Genomic DNA, 18,560 nt, shown 5'->3' with positions numbered 1-18,560 from the left:
ATATCATAAAAAAAAAAACTCTTTCTGTTCCTGCTCTAACTTGGTCTGTGATCTCATAGGGACCATCTGGAGAGAAAGGAGAACAGGGACCTGCTGGTTCTCCTGGATTCCAGGTATGCATGAACACCCTAGTTATATGAAAATACATCTACTAGTCAGACTGTTCAGATTAATAGCCAGTTATGATTGGTTTATGAAACTTAAGCAATCCATGTTTATTCTGTTACAGGGTCTGCCAGGTGCACAGGGCGCCACTGGTGAGAGTGGCAAACCTGGCGATCAGGTATGTGTGGTCACTTAATGGTCATTTTACTGTTTTTTATATTACATTAACTTACAGTAATAACTGTAAACACAAAATAACATGTTGTATACAATTACCCTTCTTTATTTACCCAACACAATCACATAAGAAACATATTGGTTGTATAGGAGTGCAGTTTTTTTGTTCAGTGTTATTTATTATTTTCACTCTTCAACAGGGCGCTCCGGGTGAAAGTGGTCCTTCTGGTCCTTCTGGTCCAAGAGTGAGTATCTCTTTCTTAATAGAAAAAGCCTGCAGATATTCTTCATCTCAATCAATCAATCCTTAATACTCACCCAAGCTTCATTGCACCTATTAAACTATAAGAATAATATGACTTCTACCTTATTGTCACTATTACTTCTATTATTGTTACACTGCAAAAAAATTAATAATAATCATTATCTTAGTATCATTGTTTTTCAGTTAAAATATCTTAAAATCCTTAAAACACAAATAAGTTTACTTGAGAAGCAAATTTCTACAAAGAATTATAAGAATATATCTTTTAGTTTTAATTTTAGATTTTCCCCTGCAGGGGGAAACGACCATAGAACCGCAGCACAAGCCTGTCAATTTTCCATCTTAAAACTAAAATATGTTTTGGGCACTTGTGATCTGTATAAGCACCAATAAGGATTAAATGAAGCAAAGTTTACCGCTAAAAAAGTATTTGTTGACCCAGGTTTTATTTCATACTGAGTTGCGTTGCACCACTTCATTTAAAACAGATTAACAGTGCAGTATATTTTAAAGGTCTTGGTCTTGTCTTGGACTCAGACTCAAACATTTGGACTTATTCCCGAGTCCAATTCAAAATATTTCATGATTATTACTGTACATTAATATTTCTTTAAATTGATGTTTGATTGACACGTCCGATGATTGGTGATTTTCTTGTGTGCAACTCCGCATTACTTAAGTCGGCCTGTGGTCTTTTTTAAAAGTGCTTTATAATTAAACCTGAACCTGAACTTGAACTTGAGACTCCCATTGAAACACTTATGCTGATAAAATATACACAAATTAGTTTTCTAACTAATTTGAAGGTCTGTTATTTTTTATGTGCAAATGTGAGATTAGTTATAGTTTTATAAACCTCAGTAAATGCATTTTGTATTATATTATTATATATTTTTTTATGTACAGAAGCTGTAGAACTAAAAGAATAAGGTGGCTTTTCTTCTTCCCGCTTACCTCGCTGCTCTAGTATAGCGTTTCTGTTAGTCAGCTGGGATGAAGTGCAGCAGAATGATATTTCTAAATGTTTGACGCAGGGTGACAGAGGTTTCCCTGGTGAGCGTGGTGGAAATGGACCTGCTGGAGCTACCGGACCTCGTGGATCCCCTGGTTCTCCCGGTAACGATGGTGCTAAGGTAAGACTCCCAGTTCCAGAGATGACTCAGAATAATGTTATTTGAGAAGAAATCTAATTCTCTCTTTGATGTGTGTGTATAGGGCGAGCCTGGTGCCGCTGGAGCCCCTGGCGGTGTTGGTCCCGCTGGGATGCAGGGAATGCCAGGAGAGCGCGGTGCTGGAGGCATGCCTGGAGCCAGAGGAGACAGAGTAAGAGTCATAATCCAGATTTCTACTGGCATTTAAACGTCATGTATTTACATGCAATTGCAAAAAATTTATGAAATTGCGATTTAGAACATTTAAGATATATGTAAATATATCACACAAAAGTTAAAATTACAATCAAGTACTTTACATTTGCTTTTAGTATGTTAGTTAAATACATCAAAATAAGTGTGCTTCTTTAAAGCATGACAAAATACTTTGAAGTGAAACTTTTAATGTGACATTTTGCTCTTTTTTTTAAAAGCGTACTTAAGTGTGCAGCATTTAAAATTTAAAGTGCACTACAGGTGCATATAAAATACAATTAAGCATGCTTTTTTTTCACAAGGGTAGTTACCAAATCGAAATTATACAGACAGCAACTGCACAGCATAGTGTTGATGATGTCATGTCCTGCTGTTGTCCTTCCTCTTTAGGGTGATGCTGGTCCCAAAGGCCTTGATGGGGCTGTTGGCAAGGATGGCCTGCGTGGTATGACCGGCCCTATTGGATCTTCTGGACCCAGTGGTGCTCCTGGTGAGAAGGTAAAGAGCTATGAAACAATTATAAGTTATTAGCATTGAAATATTTACATCATAAAGCTGCCAAATAATTTTTCTAATTGCATGTTTTGAAATTTAATTTTTTTGTTTTTGCCTTAGTACTGATCAATTTTCTGTAGCACTTACAGAAATAATTACTGTTGTCACTAAAAGAATTACAGTAAAGCAGCTTTGTATGTGTTTCTCCTCTTGTGGTTGTATTTTAGGGAGAGCCTGGTGCTATTGGACCTCCAGGACTGACTGGCCCTCGTGGTGCCCCTGTAAGTTATCAGAATGCTATCGAAAACCTCATGAAACATGGACATAAACACCAAAAAAGAATGCTTAATTGCATGAGTTTCATCTTACTTTTTGGTCAACTTCACCAAGTTGCATATTTTTGCTTCTGTTTTGGGGTTTAAGCTCCAAATTCTCACTCCATCATGCTATATGAGGCATAAAAGCCTGATGTATCAAATATTAAGGGTGTGAACCTACACGGGTCTCACGTTTGGATGGTTTTAGATCATCATGCCATTTAATTCGGTTCAATTCGTTATTGCGATGCATTGGAGATGCACTGCATCTTTATGTATACAGTTTTGTTAATAAATACAAGCACTCAGTTATATGAACTGAACCTTTAATTTGACCTGCTCAAAGAAAACAAGCTTCTCAAATGTATCAAACATCAAACAAAAATCAAGTCTAGGAACAGAAGATAACAGGAGCATTTAGAATAAATACACAAAAGGAAATACTAAAAGCCACTTTAAGAGGTGATTTGGGCCGCCTTACAGTCACAAAAATTACATCTGGTTGTTAAACCACATCCAACAATGCTAAAAAAAAAAAACATATGAGAGTGTGTTATGGGCTATATGTCATGTTATAGCCAGATATATCAGCGCTACCACAGCACACGTATCCACAGATGAGTAACTCTTCATTAAGCCCATGCACAAACTACCACAAATCAGACCGTAGTCGTAGGTGCTCAACATGCAATAGTCTTCATTAAAAGTAAACAAACTGAACGATCTCATCTGTGCTGTGTCCGCGCTCGCTCATATTGCAGTCTTTGAAAGTTATCTGCCAGACTCGTTGAGTTATTTGAAATGAGCTGATGATCAAGAAATTGCTGATCATATCTGTTGTTTTCGGTGACTCCAGTAAATCTGCATATAGTGCGGGAATTGAAGATCGGATTTATATCCATTTTGCAGAGACACATTTATGTGCCCACGTGTAAATGAAATTGTTTTGATAAATCAGATAACGTTGATTTACACACAGCACGTGTGTGCTCCAGGTTGGACTTACCAGGTTGTTCAATAAAGCCGAAATGTGCCCAAGATGAAGGCTTTTAAAGTAGTTGGAGCATTTTAATTACTCTCACTCGCATCTCTCGCCTCTCTCTGCCATTATGTGCTACCGCGACAAAGCACGAACACGACAAATGATGTCAGAAAAGAATCTGTACATTTATAACCGGCTATGGTCTATTACTGAACCGATACCAAATCGTCCACGTCTGCGTTGCGATGCATCGAAGAAACGATTAATTTCGACACCTGTCAAATATGATGCATCAAAAACATACATGCAAGCTTGTAAGTCAATGATGCACTTTTGCATCTTCCCAGGGCGAGCGTGGTGAGGTCGGTGCCCCTGGACCTGCTGGTTTTGCTGGACCTCCTGTGAGTATAACAATCTTATCCCACATATGTCAATCAGTTCTAACCATATGGTGTTTAAAATCACTGAGCTTAAATGTCACTGTTCTGAATTCAGGGTGCAAACGGACAGCCTGGTTCTAAGGGAGCGACTGGTGACACCGGACCCAAGGGAGATGCTGGAGCTCCTGGACCTGGTGGACCCGTTGGAGCCGCTGGCCCACAGGTAGTTAACGGTATCACTTTTCTTTTGTACTTAAAAAAATGTATATCCTATTTATTAATCTTTTCACCGGTTGTTGTGCTTGACAGGGTCCTGCTGGTGCTACTGGACCTAAGGGTGCTCGCGGTGGTGCTGGACCTCCTGTAAGATTCAGTGCTATCAGTAATTTATAGTCACAATTCAAAGCCATGATATTTTAGTATTACTGAGATCCTATTATAGTTGTATATACTGTATATGTAATTTCTCATTTTTAGTTATTTTAATACATCAGGTTAAAGCAAGGAGCTCAAAATAAAATAAGTGTAAGATTTTTTATATTAAAATATATTACAATTTATTTTTTATATTTATTGTCATTAGATAAAATACAAAAAAATTAGCAAAACATACGCTGCATCCACACAAAACAGTGAACATTTATTTATGGTTTAGTTTAGTTTTAGTTTAATATTCTGGACTATTTATTCAGAGACCTCAAAACATTTGAGCAATTAAGCATATCCACCCCCCACCCTGCCAAAAAAATGCTTAACTTCTATTTGCATGAAATATATATTTCAAATATATATAGTTCATCATTTAACCTCTAACATGCTTTTCTGTGAAACTAATATTGGTTTGATATTTTGTTGTGTAATACACTGACAGTCATACTTTTTTAAATGTAGCAATAAATGTTTAGTGGCCAGTGTATATACATTCTCTGATATGATATTGCAGTGTTTCAGAGTGTCTTTGTTTTTAATAGGGTGCTACTGGTTTCCCTGGTGCTGCTGGTAGAGTCGGACCTCCCGGCCCTGCTGTAAGTATTGTTTTTTTCCCCAACAGGTTTCCCAACCTGGGGTTTGGGGGTGTAAAATGTAAAATTACAAATGTTATAATAAAATTTAAATATTACATGATCTCATGTGACCATTTACTGACATCAGAGAACCATCAACATGTAAATGTGTTATTCATTTTTTTAAATATTAGCTTTAACGTGTTCTTGAAGTGAATATTTTGCGGCAAAAGGGGTTCAACTGACAAAATATTTTGGAAATAATAAATACTTGACTTGATATACAGTATTTACAAGCTTCTCTTTAGCCCTAGAGTCCAGAGTCTGACCTCAAAACATTTAATTTCACTTCTTCATCTTCTCAGGGTGTTGCTGGACCCCCTGGCCCAACTGGTGCTGCCGGTAAAGAAGGACAAAGAGGTGCCCGTGGTGAGAAGGGACCTGCTGGTCGCCCCGGAGAGGCCGGTGCCGCTGGACCCCCAGGACCCTCCGGAGAGAGGGGTAGCGTTGGTCCCGAAGGTCCTGCTGTAAGTAATCATAGTTTCAACAATAAGACGCTTTTCCACCATCAGGCCAAACCGTTCTCACTGTTAACTCAGAAAACGGTTTGTAATCATGCCATATCAAACCAAGCTCACAGTTCAGACTTACGGTGGAAAAGCTGCTATAGTTTCATCACAACAGCTACAAAAAAATCACTTAGTGTAAGTCTGTGATGCTGAGCTTAAAGGAACCTTTATTTTGCTCTGCTTTCAAGTCACATGTATAGCGCTTTATAGAATACAGATTGTATCAAAGCAGCTTCACAGTAAAAATATACAAGAAATTTAATCAAAGTTCTGAAATGAACTTCTAAATTGGGTTAAATGTTGATTCGGTTCAATTCAAAACAGTGTTGATGTTGTGGAGTCCATAAATAATGAAACAAATTAAAACAGATTTTCAGAAGACAATATGGTCATTTTCCATTTAGGTTTTGTTCTCATTCCATAGTGTTAGTACAGTCTAGTGTTAATTTGGTCACCTTTTTTTAATTTAGTCTCATTCTTAGTCTTGTTCTAAATGTCCTTGTTAGTTTTAGTCATATTTAGTCATTCACATATCTTTTTTAGTTAGTCAAGTTTTAGTTAAAAGTCTTGTCATTTTAGTCTAGTTTTAGTCAAAAGAAAACTCAGTATATCTTAGTCAAGTTTTAGTTAATACATTTTAGTCTTTTTTGTTTATATAAATTATTTCTGAGATTATTTCTAATACCATTTAAGTCAAATAGTGTTTCACACATCTAAAATATTGGTTAAATGTGTATAATTAATTACCTGACAAAATACACTTGATAAATGATTGTTGTTGAATGCAACTTTGTTAAATTTATAGATTTCGATCAGTATCAATTCATATATATATAGACTACTGTACATATAAGGAAAAATAAGTTTCTATTTTAAACTTTTCTTGGGTAACTGCAGTCAAATCGATGATATGACTGAATATTGAGTATAGTCTTTTAAACCCATGTTCTTTAGGGTCCTCCTGGTTTATCTGGACCTCCTGGTGTTATTGGATCCCGTGGTATTGTTGGTCTTCCTGGACAGAGAGGAGAGAGAGGTTTCTCCGGTCTCCCTGGACCTTCTGTAAGTACTTAAACAATACTGTAGATAGTCAACATAAATTTACCCTGTTAACTTTAATGTCATTCTTGAGTCATTGGTGTGTTAATAAAAAAACATGTTTGTCTGCATAATCTTTCAGCAAATTGTTCATCCACTTCTACTTCTCATATGGAAATATTCTATTTTACTTTATTAAACTGGTTTGCGAATGCAGTTTGACTGCAGAAAACTTTTGCTTTAGTTGCCATCCTTCATAATATCCATTCAACTACCCATCACCTCAGGGAGAGCCAGGAAAGCAGGGATCCTCTGGGCCTGTTGGTGAGCGTGGACCCCCTGGACCGATGGGCCCTCCTGGACTGGGTGGATCTCCCGGTGAGGCTGGACGTGAGGTGAGCAAACTTTATCGATTTTAAAGACTTATGGTAAACCATTTGTCCTGTCCAATAACAAAATGGCACCATTCTGTACACCGTGATGGAGTTATTTTCATGATGTCGCTCATCTCTGCAGGGTAATCCTGGACATGATGGCGCTCCTGGCCGTGATGGTCCACCTGGACCAAAGGTGAGTGTAATCCCACTTTTTACTTAGGCATCCTATCCAATCAAGGCATTCTAAAGTTGTATAAAAATAAATTATGACATTATATATGTATAAAATTGACTAAACTTGATGTCAAATTTATTAGACACCTAATATATATATATATATATATATATATATATATATATATATATATATATATATATATATATATATATATATATATATATATATATTCACTTTTATATATATAAATATATATATATATATTCACATCAATACCCCCATGGTATCGATGTCTGAATTCTGACATTGATACCATGGGGGAAAGCGCCATATAGATATTTTTTATATTATCTTAATACCAGCTGGTATGTTAGGTTGCTGTCACTTTAAGATCTGACACAGATCCATTTACGCTTATACACGTGTTTTCTTTCGCAACTCTTTACATTCACTTAAAATATCATTGACATTTTTACATTATTTTGTGAGTCTTTGACTGTATAAGCACAATAAGCAGCAGAAAATAACTACATTTAGTGCTGGTGGTATTGTGTGTCTATTCTGCGGAAAATAAGTATTGGAAGCTTTTCAAATGTTTCACTCTCGATATGTATCGAAAAATGTATATTTTTGGCAACATTTACCAGTAGTTTATTATTTCAAATGTTTTTTTAAAAGACTACAATTTAAAAGTGTTTATTTATTATAAATAACATTCTAATTTAATGTCAAGCCCTGGTTATAGGGTACTGTATAGTCATTGTCGCCCTACAGTCATGCTATCTGGGTTTGTTTATTATCCCTTATGATATAAATGAATGCATATAATTTGTAGATTAAATGCATTTGTAATCGTTGGTTCCTGTTTGAAAGAACACTTTTCTAAAACTCCCCTGTTTGCCGCAGGGAGACCGTGGTGAGTCTGGCAATCCTGGTCCTCATGGCGCCCCCGGTGCTCCTGGAGCCCCTGGCCCCATGGGTCCATCTGGAAAGACTGGTGATCGTGGAGAGGCTGTAAGTTTTCATATGGCAGAATTGTTTGAATGAAAATTGTCATTTTATTATTAAAAATGTGTATGGGGTATGGGTAAGTTTAAGGGTAAAGTTAGGGACAGGTGTGGTGGTGTGGGTCAGTTTAAGGGTAGAGTTAGGGTCAGGTGTGGTGGTGTGGGTCAGTTTATGGGTAGAGTTAGGGTCAGGTGTGGTGGTGTGGGTCAGTTTATGGGTAGAGTTAGGGTCAGGTGTGGTGGTGTGGGTCAGTTTATGGGTAGAGTTAGGGTCAGGTGTGGTGGTGTGGGTCAGTTTATGGGTAGAGTTAGGGTCAGGTGTGGTGGTGTGGGTCAGTTTAAGGGTAAAGTTAGGGTCAGGTGTGGTGGTGCGGGTCAGTTTAAGGGTAGAGTTAGGGACAGGTGTGGTGGTGTGGGTCAGTTTAAGGGTAAAGTTAGGGACAGGTGTGGTGGTGCGGGTCAGTTTAAGGGTAAAGTTAGGGTCAGGTGTGGTGGTGTGGGTCAGTTTAAGGGTAGAGTTAGGGTCAGGTGTGGTGGTGTGGGTCAGTTTAAGGGTAGAGTTAGGGTCAGGTGTGGTGGTGTGGGTCAGTTTAAGGGTAAAGTTAGGGTCAGGTGTGGTGGTGCGGGTCAGTTTAAGGGTAGAGTTAGGGACAGGTGTGGTGGTGTGGGTCAGTTTAAGGGTAAAGTTAGGGTCAGGTGTGGTGGTGCGGGTCAGTTTAAGGGTAAAGTTAGGGTCAGGTGTGGTGGTGTGGGTCAGTTTAAGGGTAGAGTTAGGGTCAGGTGTGGTGGTGTGGGTCAGTTTAAGGGTAGAGTTAGGGTCAGGTGTGGTGGTGTGGGTCAGTTTAAGGGTAAAGTTAGGGTCAGGTGTGGTGGTGTGGGTCAGTTTAAGGGTAGAGTTAGGGTCAGGTGTGGTGGGGTCCAAAACTTTTATATGACATTGATATATTTTGTTGGATTATATCATGCTATGATTGTGGAGGTTCAACATTGTTCTTTTTTCCTCTCTCTCTCACTTTTTTCCAGGGTCCTGCTGGTGCTGCTGGTCCTGCCGGTCCTGCTGGTGCTCGTGGTTCCCTGGTATGAATTTCTCACTTGTATCAGTTATTCAACTTGTCCTTTTTTAGTAATTCATCACCAGTCTGATCATTCTCATCTTTCTACTTACAGGGTCCAGCTGGTCCACGCGGAGACAAGGGTGAGGCTGGTGAGGCTGGAGATAGAGGCATGAAGGGACACCGTGGCTTCTCTGGAATGGCTGGAGTTCCTGGACCTCCTGTATGTGAACATAATGTCACATTTACACTCTGAAAATTGTGGATTAGACTGGAAACTGAACCTTATATTTGATGCTTTCTGAATGTTTTTAGGGATCTCCTGGTGACCAAGGACCTGCCGGACCCTCTGGCCCTGCTGGACCTCGTGTAAGTAGCACATCACGTATGATGATTTTATATGACCTCACTTAAATAATAGTCATCACATTTACTTTTATAATGCATTATAAAATACACATTTGTTTCAGTGTACCCTCAGAGAAATAAACAGGAAAATTCATTAAACGAGTCAAGTTTCCAAGCTCAACAGATAAAAAATGAAAGAGTCATTATATAGCTCAATTCAGTTCCAGTTTGGTTCTCATCTCATAGTGTCAGTGCATTAAATCAATATTTCTGAATGTTAAAGACAAAAGTGACATTGACTGTAGTGGAGAAAACATCTTTAGTTTATTCTACATGATTTAAAGGAATACTTTACATTCGGTCATCGTTCATTCACTCTCATGTAGTTACAATCTCATGACTTCACTTTTTCTGTGGAAGACTAAAGTGGATGTTTGGCAAAATTAGGCTTGCCAGGTCTGTTCAACAAAAACAAGCCCAAAATGCAAAAATCAATAATCCCCCAACCCTTTCCAAATATGAAAACTCAACATATTCCATTACCATAACTAAAAAACACATTACAGTCACTGTTGTGCATTATACCCAATTTCATCAATAGTATAGTACTAGGACAATAGTATCCTAGTATTCATAAATACATAAGTCATTCCATCACAAAACCCATTATCTAGTACAGTTATACATTAGTAGACGGTAAAATATTTCACTAGAAGCATTTCAGTCAAATACAATTGATGCAATGTGTGAAATAATTTAAACTGCAGGAATAATAAATGTCCATGCTGCTCTTTTCCATACAACAATAGCAGTTGTCAAGCTGCAAAAATACTAAATATTAAGTCTTCTGAAGCTGTATGATAGTTTGGAGTGTTTTGTTCTGAAAACATTGCTCGAAAATGAGAAATCACAGGACAAGCTTCTGCATGCAAATATTGTAATAATCCAAACGGTTTCCATCTGCTCACAGGGATCTGCTGGTTCCAATGGATCTCCTGGCAAGGATGGTATAAATGGCATGCCTGGACCCGTCGGACCCCCTGGACCCCGTGGTCGCTCTGGAGAAATGGGACCTGCTGTAAGTCTCAAATCAACACAATTGTAATGCTAAATTGTCTCTTTCAAGCTTTTAATTGTCTCCACACTGCAAAAAAATGCTTTTCTTATTTAGTATTTTTGTCTTGTTTTAAGTCCAAATATCTAGAACTTCTTACATTTAAGAAGCATTTACGAGACAAGCAAAAATGTTTGTCTTGTTTTGTGAAAAATAACTCAAAATTAAGAGAGTTTTTGCTTAAAATAAGCAAAATAATCTGCCAATGGGGTAAGCAAAATAATCTTGTTTTCTGTTTGAATTAAGATTTTGTTTACCCCATTGGCAGATTATTTTACATATTTTAAGCAACAACAAAAAACTTAATTTTGAGTTATTTTCCCCAAAAACAAGGCAAATTTTTTTGCTTGTCTAGTAAATACTTCTTGTTTTAAGAATTTGTAGATGTTACTTAGATAAAAATACTAAGTAAGAAAAGCATTTTAGTTTAGATTTCAACCAATCTAAATATCATCCAATTAGATGTACTCATGTGATATTTTCTCTCTTAACTAGGGTGCTCCTGGTCTTCCTGGACCTCCAGGTCCTCCTGGACCCGCTGGCATCGGTGAGCCCTTCCTTCCCATGCCACAGGGCGAGAAGGGTCCAGATCCTCTGCGTGGAGGCTACAGAGCTGACGATGCCAGTGTTCGCGACCGCGATGCTGAGGTGGACACCACCCTGAAATCTCTGAGCCAGAAGATTGAGGACATCCGTAGCCCCGAAGGAACCCAGGCCAACCCTGCCCGCATGTGCCGCGACATCAGGATGTGCCATCCTGAATGGAAGAGTGGTAAGCATGGACTTGCTTTCACCTCGTTCTAGCATCCTGCTGTAGATCAAATTCAGATTTTTTTTTACTTATTGTGCATTTCAAAGCTCTGAAATTCACCAAAATCAATTTTCCTGATAGATTTCTACTGGGTGGACCCCAACCAGGGCTCTCCTCTGGACGCCATCAAGGTCTTCTGCAACTTGGAGACTGGCGAGACCTGCGTCAGCCCATCTCAGACCACCATCCCCATGAAGAACTGGTACACTAGCAAGAACATCAGAGAGAAGAAGCACGTTTGGTTCGGAGAGTCCATGCCTAATGGCTACCAGGTACAACAAGACCTTATATAGATAAAATATTGTTTTTTATTCGGATCAAAGGTCTGAAACCAGTTCCAGCAAACCATAAAAAACAAACAAATAAATTGGTTTAGGATTGATTTTTTTAAAACATGAATCAAATAATCACATTTTTGACCTGTTAAAAATTTCTAGCTTACTTTTCTAGATTCTGCAAAAAAACAAAATTTAAGTATACTCACTAGTGGACTCAAAATATGCCATGATCTTGGCTGATGAACACAGGAAGTAATGTTCTGTTGTGTCCTCTGTGTAGTTCCAGTATGGCAGCGATGGCTCTGATCCAGAGGATGTTAACATCCAGCTTACCTTCATGCGCCTGATGTCCAATGAGGCATCTCAGAACATCACCTACCACTGCAAGAACAGCGTCGCCTACATGGACGAGGCCACAGGCAACCTGAAGAAGGCTCTGCTCCTGCAGGGCTCCAACGACATCGAGATCAGGGCGGAGGGCAACAGCCGCTTTACATACAGAGTCAGCGAGGATGGCTGCACGGTGAGCACCCCGCCATCTCTGCCATTGCTTCTCTTTGCGCCTCTTTCCTTCCTTTTTTTACTTAAATATCTTAAATAGTGCACTGCAGAGATGACGTGTTTGTACTCCATTCTACACATTTGTGTCACCCTGGTTCCCTCGACAAAAAGCCAATATTATTATTGCTCTGTAAACAACACAAGATTATGATTCTTACACTTTTTGTTCATCATGATAATCTTAATTTTATGAATTTTGATGCCTAAATACACAGTCACATGACTTTGGCACCACAATTAAGATTTTGTAACTCTTTTAGTCTTTAAGAAAAACCTTTCTCTGAATGTTTGAGTTGGTAAAGTTTGCAAAGAGCTTTGATTATAAACACAATGAAGCTGTAAAAGTGACTAGTGAGTAGAGTTTAACTGTTCGACTGATGATATTTAATGTCCACTTATTAGACAAAATACTGAGATGTCGTAGCTTGTGTTTGCCACAGACCTTATTTTAGGCATTTAACCAAAAACCCATTGACTTTAGGACGATGGAACCGGTGATAAATGAAAGATTTCCGGCTTTTAGCCTACAAACATACATCATCCCTGTAGCACTCTATTAATATTATCATTATTAATTTGTCCTTTTTTGTTTGTTTGTTTTTCACAGTCACACACTGGCACATGGGGCAAGACAGTCATTGACTATAAGACAACGAAAACATCTCGTCTGCCAATCATTGATATCGCTCCTATGGACATTGGTGCTCCCGATCAGGAATTCGGCGTAGAAGTTGGCCCAGTCTGCTTCTTGTAAAAAGAAAAATCTGGACATGACTTTGCTGTTTTTTTTCTAGCAGTCATCTTCAAAAATCTTTTCCTGTTCATTAAAAAAAAAGCCCGAACTCTTATTCGGCTGCAATCGGTCCATGTGCTTAAACCTGAATCTTTGAAGACGGTGCTTGTTGCGATTCCCATCATGAGAAACATTCTTAAAACAAAATCGAGGACCACTACATTAGCCAGTATCACCATCATGGACACTTCGTGAGAATCCTTTGCGTCAGCTGACAACAAGAAAATAATTTATACTTGTAAAACGCCCCGCCCCCTGGAGTCCAAACAAAAACTACCACCTGGTGACTCTTTTTGACCACTGCAAAAGGACAATGAAAAACAAGCAAATGCTAATGTACCATTCTCTGGTGTTGAATAAATATGACAAACGACAGCCAAGTGTCTTGTTCATTCTACCCCGAAAGTGAGGAGAAACTCACAAAACATCACACAGAGTTAGGTCAATGGTACGGCGTCATCTTGATATAAAGGCTACCTCAGGACAAAAAAAGTGGGGGAAACGAGGGCAGTTTTTTATTCAAGCGAAGTAAACGATTAGTAACAGGTATGAAAAGGTGCTACTTCCTCTCCGGGTCCTGTCGGTGGTGTGTTTGTATTTGAGAGAAATCAAACTCGGTTCGCTTTTATACTGTCACTCACACTTCCAGGGCCTTTTTGGTGCTAAATGTCAACCGAATGTCTTGATGTCAATGTGATGCAATTGCTCTTATCAAAGTGTCAGTGGAAGAGGAGGATGAATCAGCTGGATAGGTTGGTTACTGTAGATATGCACTTAATCTGATACGGGTTAAGTGGATGGACTGATTGCCAGTTCGTCTCGTTTCCATTCCCCCTCCCCGAAGTTTCCAGAGAAGTCTTATTTTTGTCTGTACATGCCGCTCCCCCCGTTTCCAGATTTTATTTCTACTTTCAAAATGCAATGCACATCTCTCTTCTTTTTTATTTTTGTTTTAGTTTGTTTGATTTGTTTTCAGTGAAAGTTTTCAGTGAGGCGGCAAAAAGAAAAGGGCACGGAAGAAATAAACCCTCCAATGGTTCCAACAAAGGATCTGTACTTAATTTTGTACATGTATAGTATTTCAAGATGTTTTTAATTATTTTGGATGTTGAAATAAAGCATGTTTATGTGGTCAACTGGACATGTTATCTTCTTGCCTTGGCCTCAGTGCCTTTCTCTAAGCATGAATTAAACAAACTACGATGCTTTCACTCAACTATCTTAATTTCTACTTTATTTCCAGGGGTTGTGCTTGGGATGCATGTTGATGATGGGTAAAGAAAACAAAATCCTGTTCATAATTGAAACTAAAATATTAATGCATTTGTACACCTCTTTTTAAACAAAAGTACAGTAGTTCTTTAATGTACATTTTAATACCCCAAGGCATATTTCTAAAAACAACCAAATGATGCCCCTTATGAACTCGTTGACTTATAGTCTGACTAAAATGTTTGGATACTTTTGGTCCTAGTCAAACAAAACAAAAAATCATTTTTCCACTCCTGCTCACACAAGGTATTTCATAGCAACACAACATGTAAGAGTGATTCTCACCTCAATGTTCAGCTTGTAGATTCAGCTGCCAATTTAAAAAGGTTTACACATTAAAAATGAAATTGTGTTTTGTGAAAAACGATCTAAATAGCATGCGCTCAGATGAGATAAAGACTGTACCAAAGACTACTAGATATACCAAGATGGTGATTCCTGACTCTCACTGCCTGCCGTCTCTGTAGCTGTTCAATAACTCGAATATATGGTCTATAAAAAAGGACGATGCACCTTTACTCCCTTACCACTGTAGAAAAATGAAGCCGTCCATGTCCAAATATGGCGCTGACATCTTGGAGCCCGAGTCTGCGCAGTAGTCAGCATAAAGTGGAGCTGAGCTATAGGCCCCGCCCACACTGCCACTGAATCAGTTAGTATAGTTTACTGCAGGACAATTCATTATGTTGGTGTGAAATAAACAGTTAAAATAAAAATGAAGAAATTAAGTTAAAGCTCCAATCTCCCCCTGAAAATTATATTCCTTGAAGCAGATATGAGGGAGAAACACCCACAAACATCTCATACGTGAACGTGCTTATAGGCCGTGTGCGGGGCAGTCGTCTGTGAGGGGCTGCCCGCATTACTCTCAGTTTACTAAATTATTTATTAAAGTCTTTTAAATGTTCGCTGGTTCTCGCCTCCTTCCCATAACAACAAACAGTATTACATTGGTGCCGAAACCTCGCTGCTGAGGGGATGGCGGTGCTGAAGGAGTTTGGGCAGCGCGGATGAATAAAGCGGTGGTGCTGGAGCGAGTGAAGATCGGTGGGATGGAGAGCTACGTGCCTTGCACCTGGGTCGAGATGGGGTGATGGCCGTCCTAGAGGGAGTGGAGGAATCATCCGCCATGTTGGGAAAGGGCAGGGAGCGCAGGATTTGCTGCCGGCTGCCCTCAGCCGGAGGACCTGGCCACCAGGGGGTGGAGGAGAATCGAGCCGTCCACCGAGCGTCCAATACCATCACATGGCACCATGAGGAAGAGCTCTCGCCATGTAAGATGCTTTCCTTGCCTTTAACTCTTTCTCCGCCAAACACGGAAATTTCCGTTATTTGTGAGAAAATGCTTCTAGGCCAATAACGGAAATTTCCGGGTTTCCGTGTTTTCACTGTCGGACGCTAGGGGCCGTTATTGCGCATCTTCTGTATGAGAGTACTGAATCTCCTGATCAAAACACGCGTGTAAGACGAGCGATCGCATGTAATCATATGAAAAATAACATGATCATCATCATTAAACAGAAAATTAATCAAAACTGCCTAATGTTACTGAATAAAATGTGGACCCAGGACGAGCTCCAGGACTGTGCAAGCATTAGGAGTGTTGATGGACTCGATCTACTCTATCTGTGTTTGATCCTCGCTCTGAATCTGATCTGGAAACAGTCGTTCACAAATACGTGATTTTCTCCGCTTTTTTTATGAAACCTACCCATATTCAAGTGTTGATAAAAAAGGATAAAAAAAAGCTAGAATAAAGCGTTTTGTTTTTTTTGTTTTGTTTTTTTTAAAGAAGAGGGTCCGCTCTTTATTTTCATATATTGCATGCTCAGATATTCATTAAACAAAATATTCTATGGGCTATTAAATTTTTGTGAAAATTGTCAAAAACCCTGGCGGTGGCTGGCAACTTTTTTTTAAAACGCTGGCGGGGAAAGAGTTAATACATGGATAACAAGCTTTTGTCTTCTTGCATTAGAGATAATGGCTTGTGCAGTGGCAGGGATATACGTAAACCTACCAAAATACGTTGGCATAATAATTAATGACTTATCGCGAGAGAGAAAAACAAGTTTTAGTTGCATAACATATGGTTCATGGAAATGGCGTAATTTCGCAATAGTTTATCGACAATTAAAAATATTGCAACATTTTTGTGCAAATCTGTAATGGAAACGCAGCTACTGAGGCACCAACAGACATTTTTTTTCTCTCAAAGTTTTATGGTTGAGATTGGGGATTTAAACGTGCAGTATGCAACTTTTGGCCACTAGGGGTCACTCATTCAAAATAATAACAAATGATGTACTTTGATGACGTCGGGAAAGTGCGTGGGCTCATGGGAGTTGTTGTCATTATTGCCACTGTCAACCAGCGAATCTGGCATCTCCAGCAGAAAACATGTTCACTGACAAGGTAATTGATTGTTATATTACATCTCTATTATTGTTACGTTTAGTTACGGCTTTTCACTTTATGTAATGTCAATCTAATGAAATAGCAGCAAGCTACCGTTACTTAACAAACTTATCAGTAACGTTAGATAATGTGCGAGACAGAATGTTGTGCGGGCGGTCGCTATGCCAACATACCTATAAGTTGGTAGGCTATGTTGACATATTAACCGCGCATCATAATTTGAGTTACTCAAATTATAGATATATTGACATGGCATCCGCGATTGTCGAACATTCTGTATATCAACTGTTCAATAAGGAAATAAATTTCAATTTAGTTTATCATTACCAACATAAAACATAGTAAATGAGAGAACCAGCACCAGCAATACGTTGTTCATTGGAACACGCGCTGTGTCGCTCCCCACGTTCATCAATCATTCTAATAAACATTTATTTTGGAACTCAGAGATATATGAATAAGTAGATCATTATTAAATCAATATTATAAGTAGCTAGTATTAACATAATTGACGGTCACCTTATATTAATTGACCAAGATAGTGGCATATTACCTTATGAAGCTAACTTTACTTTCTCCAGCTACATATAAAACCAATAATAGCTAGTCCATCTGCGTTTTACACATGACATCATCGTGTCACCAAATATACGGATAGAAATATACTTTTGAATCAGTTTAAAAAAAAAAAATAGCTGTTTCAGTCTCCAAAAACACAGAATCCGCCTGTTTGAAAAGCCGATACAATACAAAATGTATACGTATTCAGCTAAACTCGTCTCAATGTGGTCAAGATCGCCATGCAATATGCAAACATACAGCATGTTATGATTATATGATTATTATGTTAGCTGAATAGCTTAAATGACCTGTTTATTAAAACGCAAGCGAGATCAGCATCTCTCTGCAGTCCGAGCTTGTCACGAAGATTTCGCCATCTTTCAAAGGCTTAAGGTTTACACGTCTCTTGCTTCTTCTACTGTCCCAAAATCTTCTCGGGTCATTTTTTTCACCCGTACGTTTGCGCTTTGTTGAGCTGGCAAAGAGTAGTCATGATCCATTATCATACAGACTTTTTTATACGGGGGTTCCCCTTATACTGTCTGTCAGTGTTCCTCTTTGAGTTTGGCGGTTCCGCCGAGTTCCGCAGGAAGCAAGACGCAAACGTGGATATGGCGTGAAAGACTGGCGACATAACGGAAATAAAGACACGGTCCGTGTCTTCGAATTAAAATATTAATTTCTCTGGATTTAGAAGTTAATTGGAACTGTCGGGATAATGTAAACACACAACTTTTAAAAATATATAACATAGATATAGTTATCTTTTATATTTTTAATGCTGAAACATTACATATTGTGCCTTTAATTTTAATGTAACTGTTTATTTCACACAGACATAATGAGTTGTTCTGCAGTAAACTGTGCCAACCATAGACTGTAAGGTGCTGCTAACCGATTCTGCGTGAGTGTGTGGGCGGGGCTTATACCGCGGCTCCACTTCATGCTCTACTGCAGGGGCGGTTCACTACTTTCTTTTAAAGTATGTAAACATTGGTACAGCATATTTGATGACAGGTAAGGAAATGAATAAGTCTGTCTAAAGCGCACTACTAGCTACTATATTATACTTTACAGTAATATACATAAAG

At 38.7% G+C, this 18,560-nt stretch overlaps 1 protein-coding gene across 3 annotated transcripts in view; it reads left to right on the top strand.

Annotated features, from left to right (window-relative positions):
- The window catches only part of col1a1b (collagen, type I, alpha 1b), a 94,402-nt gene extending 80,043 nt beyond the window's left edge, over window positions 1–14,359 (top strand). For all 3 annotated transcript variants that reach the window (XM_067429226.1, XM_067429229.1, XM_067429228.1), the window contains 24 exons: window positions 60–113; window positions 230–283; window positions 483–527; window positions 1,582–1,680; window positions 1,763–1,870; window positions 2,305–2,412; window positions 2,637–2,690; window positions 4,056–4,109; window positions 4,204–4,311; window positions 4,398–4,451; window positions 5,060–5,113; window positions 5,458–5,619; window positions 6,616–6,723; window positions 6,987–7,094; window positions 7,216–7,269; window positions 8,161–8,268; window positions 9,285–9,338; window positions 9,429–9,536; window positions 9,629–9,682; window positions 10,632–10,739; window positions 11,271–11,547; window positions 11,668–11,858; window positions 12,145–12,387; window positions 13,033–14,359. In XM_067429226.1, coding sequence (XP_067285327.1) covers window positions 60–113; window positions 230–283; window positions 483–527; window positions 1,582–1,680; window positions 1,763–1,870; window positions 2,305–2,412; window positions 2,637–2,690; window positions 4,056–4,109; window positions 4,204–4,311; window positions 4,398–4,451; window positions 5,060–5,113; window positions 5,458–5,619; window positions 6,616–6,723; window positions 6,987–7,094; window positions 7,216–7,269; window positions 8,161–8,268; window positions 9,285–9,338; window positions 9,429–9,536; window positions 9,629–9,682; window positions 10,632–10,739; window positions 11,271–11,547; window positions 11,668–11,858; window positions 12,145–12,387; window positions 13,033–13,179 — 2,514 coding nt within the window. In that variant the 3' untranslated portion in view covers window positions 13,180–14,359. The remainder of the gene's footprint in view (window positions 1–59; window positions 114–229; window positions 284–482; window positions 528–1,581; window positions 1,681–1,762; window positions 1,871–2,304; window positions 2,413–2,636; window positions 2,691–4,055; window positions 4,110–4,203; window positions 4,312–4,397; window positions 4,452–5,059; window positions 5,114–5,457; window positions 5,620–6,615; window positions 6,724–6,986; window positions 7,095–7,215; window positions 7,270–8,160; window positions 8,269–9,284; window positions 9,339–9,428; window positions 9,537–9,628; window positions 9,683–10,631; window positions 10,740–11,270; window positions 11,548–11,667; window positions 11,859–12,144; window positions 12,388–13,032) is intronic.
- The last annotated feature ends 4,201 nt before the right edge of the window (window positions 14,360–18,560 follow it).

The sequence above is a fragment of the Pseudorasbora parva genome, chromosome 21, assembly GCF_024679245.1.
Source record: "Pseudorasbora parva isolate DD20220531a chromosome 21, ASM2467924v1, whole genome shotgun sequence".
Classification (NCBI taxonomy): Eukaryota; Metazoa; Chordata; class Actinopteri; order Cypriniformes; family Gobionidae; genus Pseudorasbora; species Pseudorasbora parva.
This window is presented reverse-complemented; position numbering and strand designations above follow the sequence as displayed.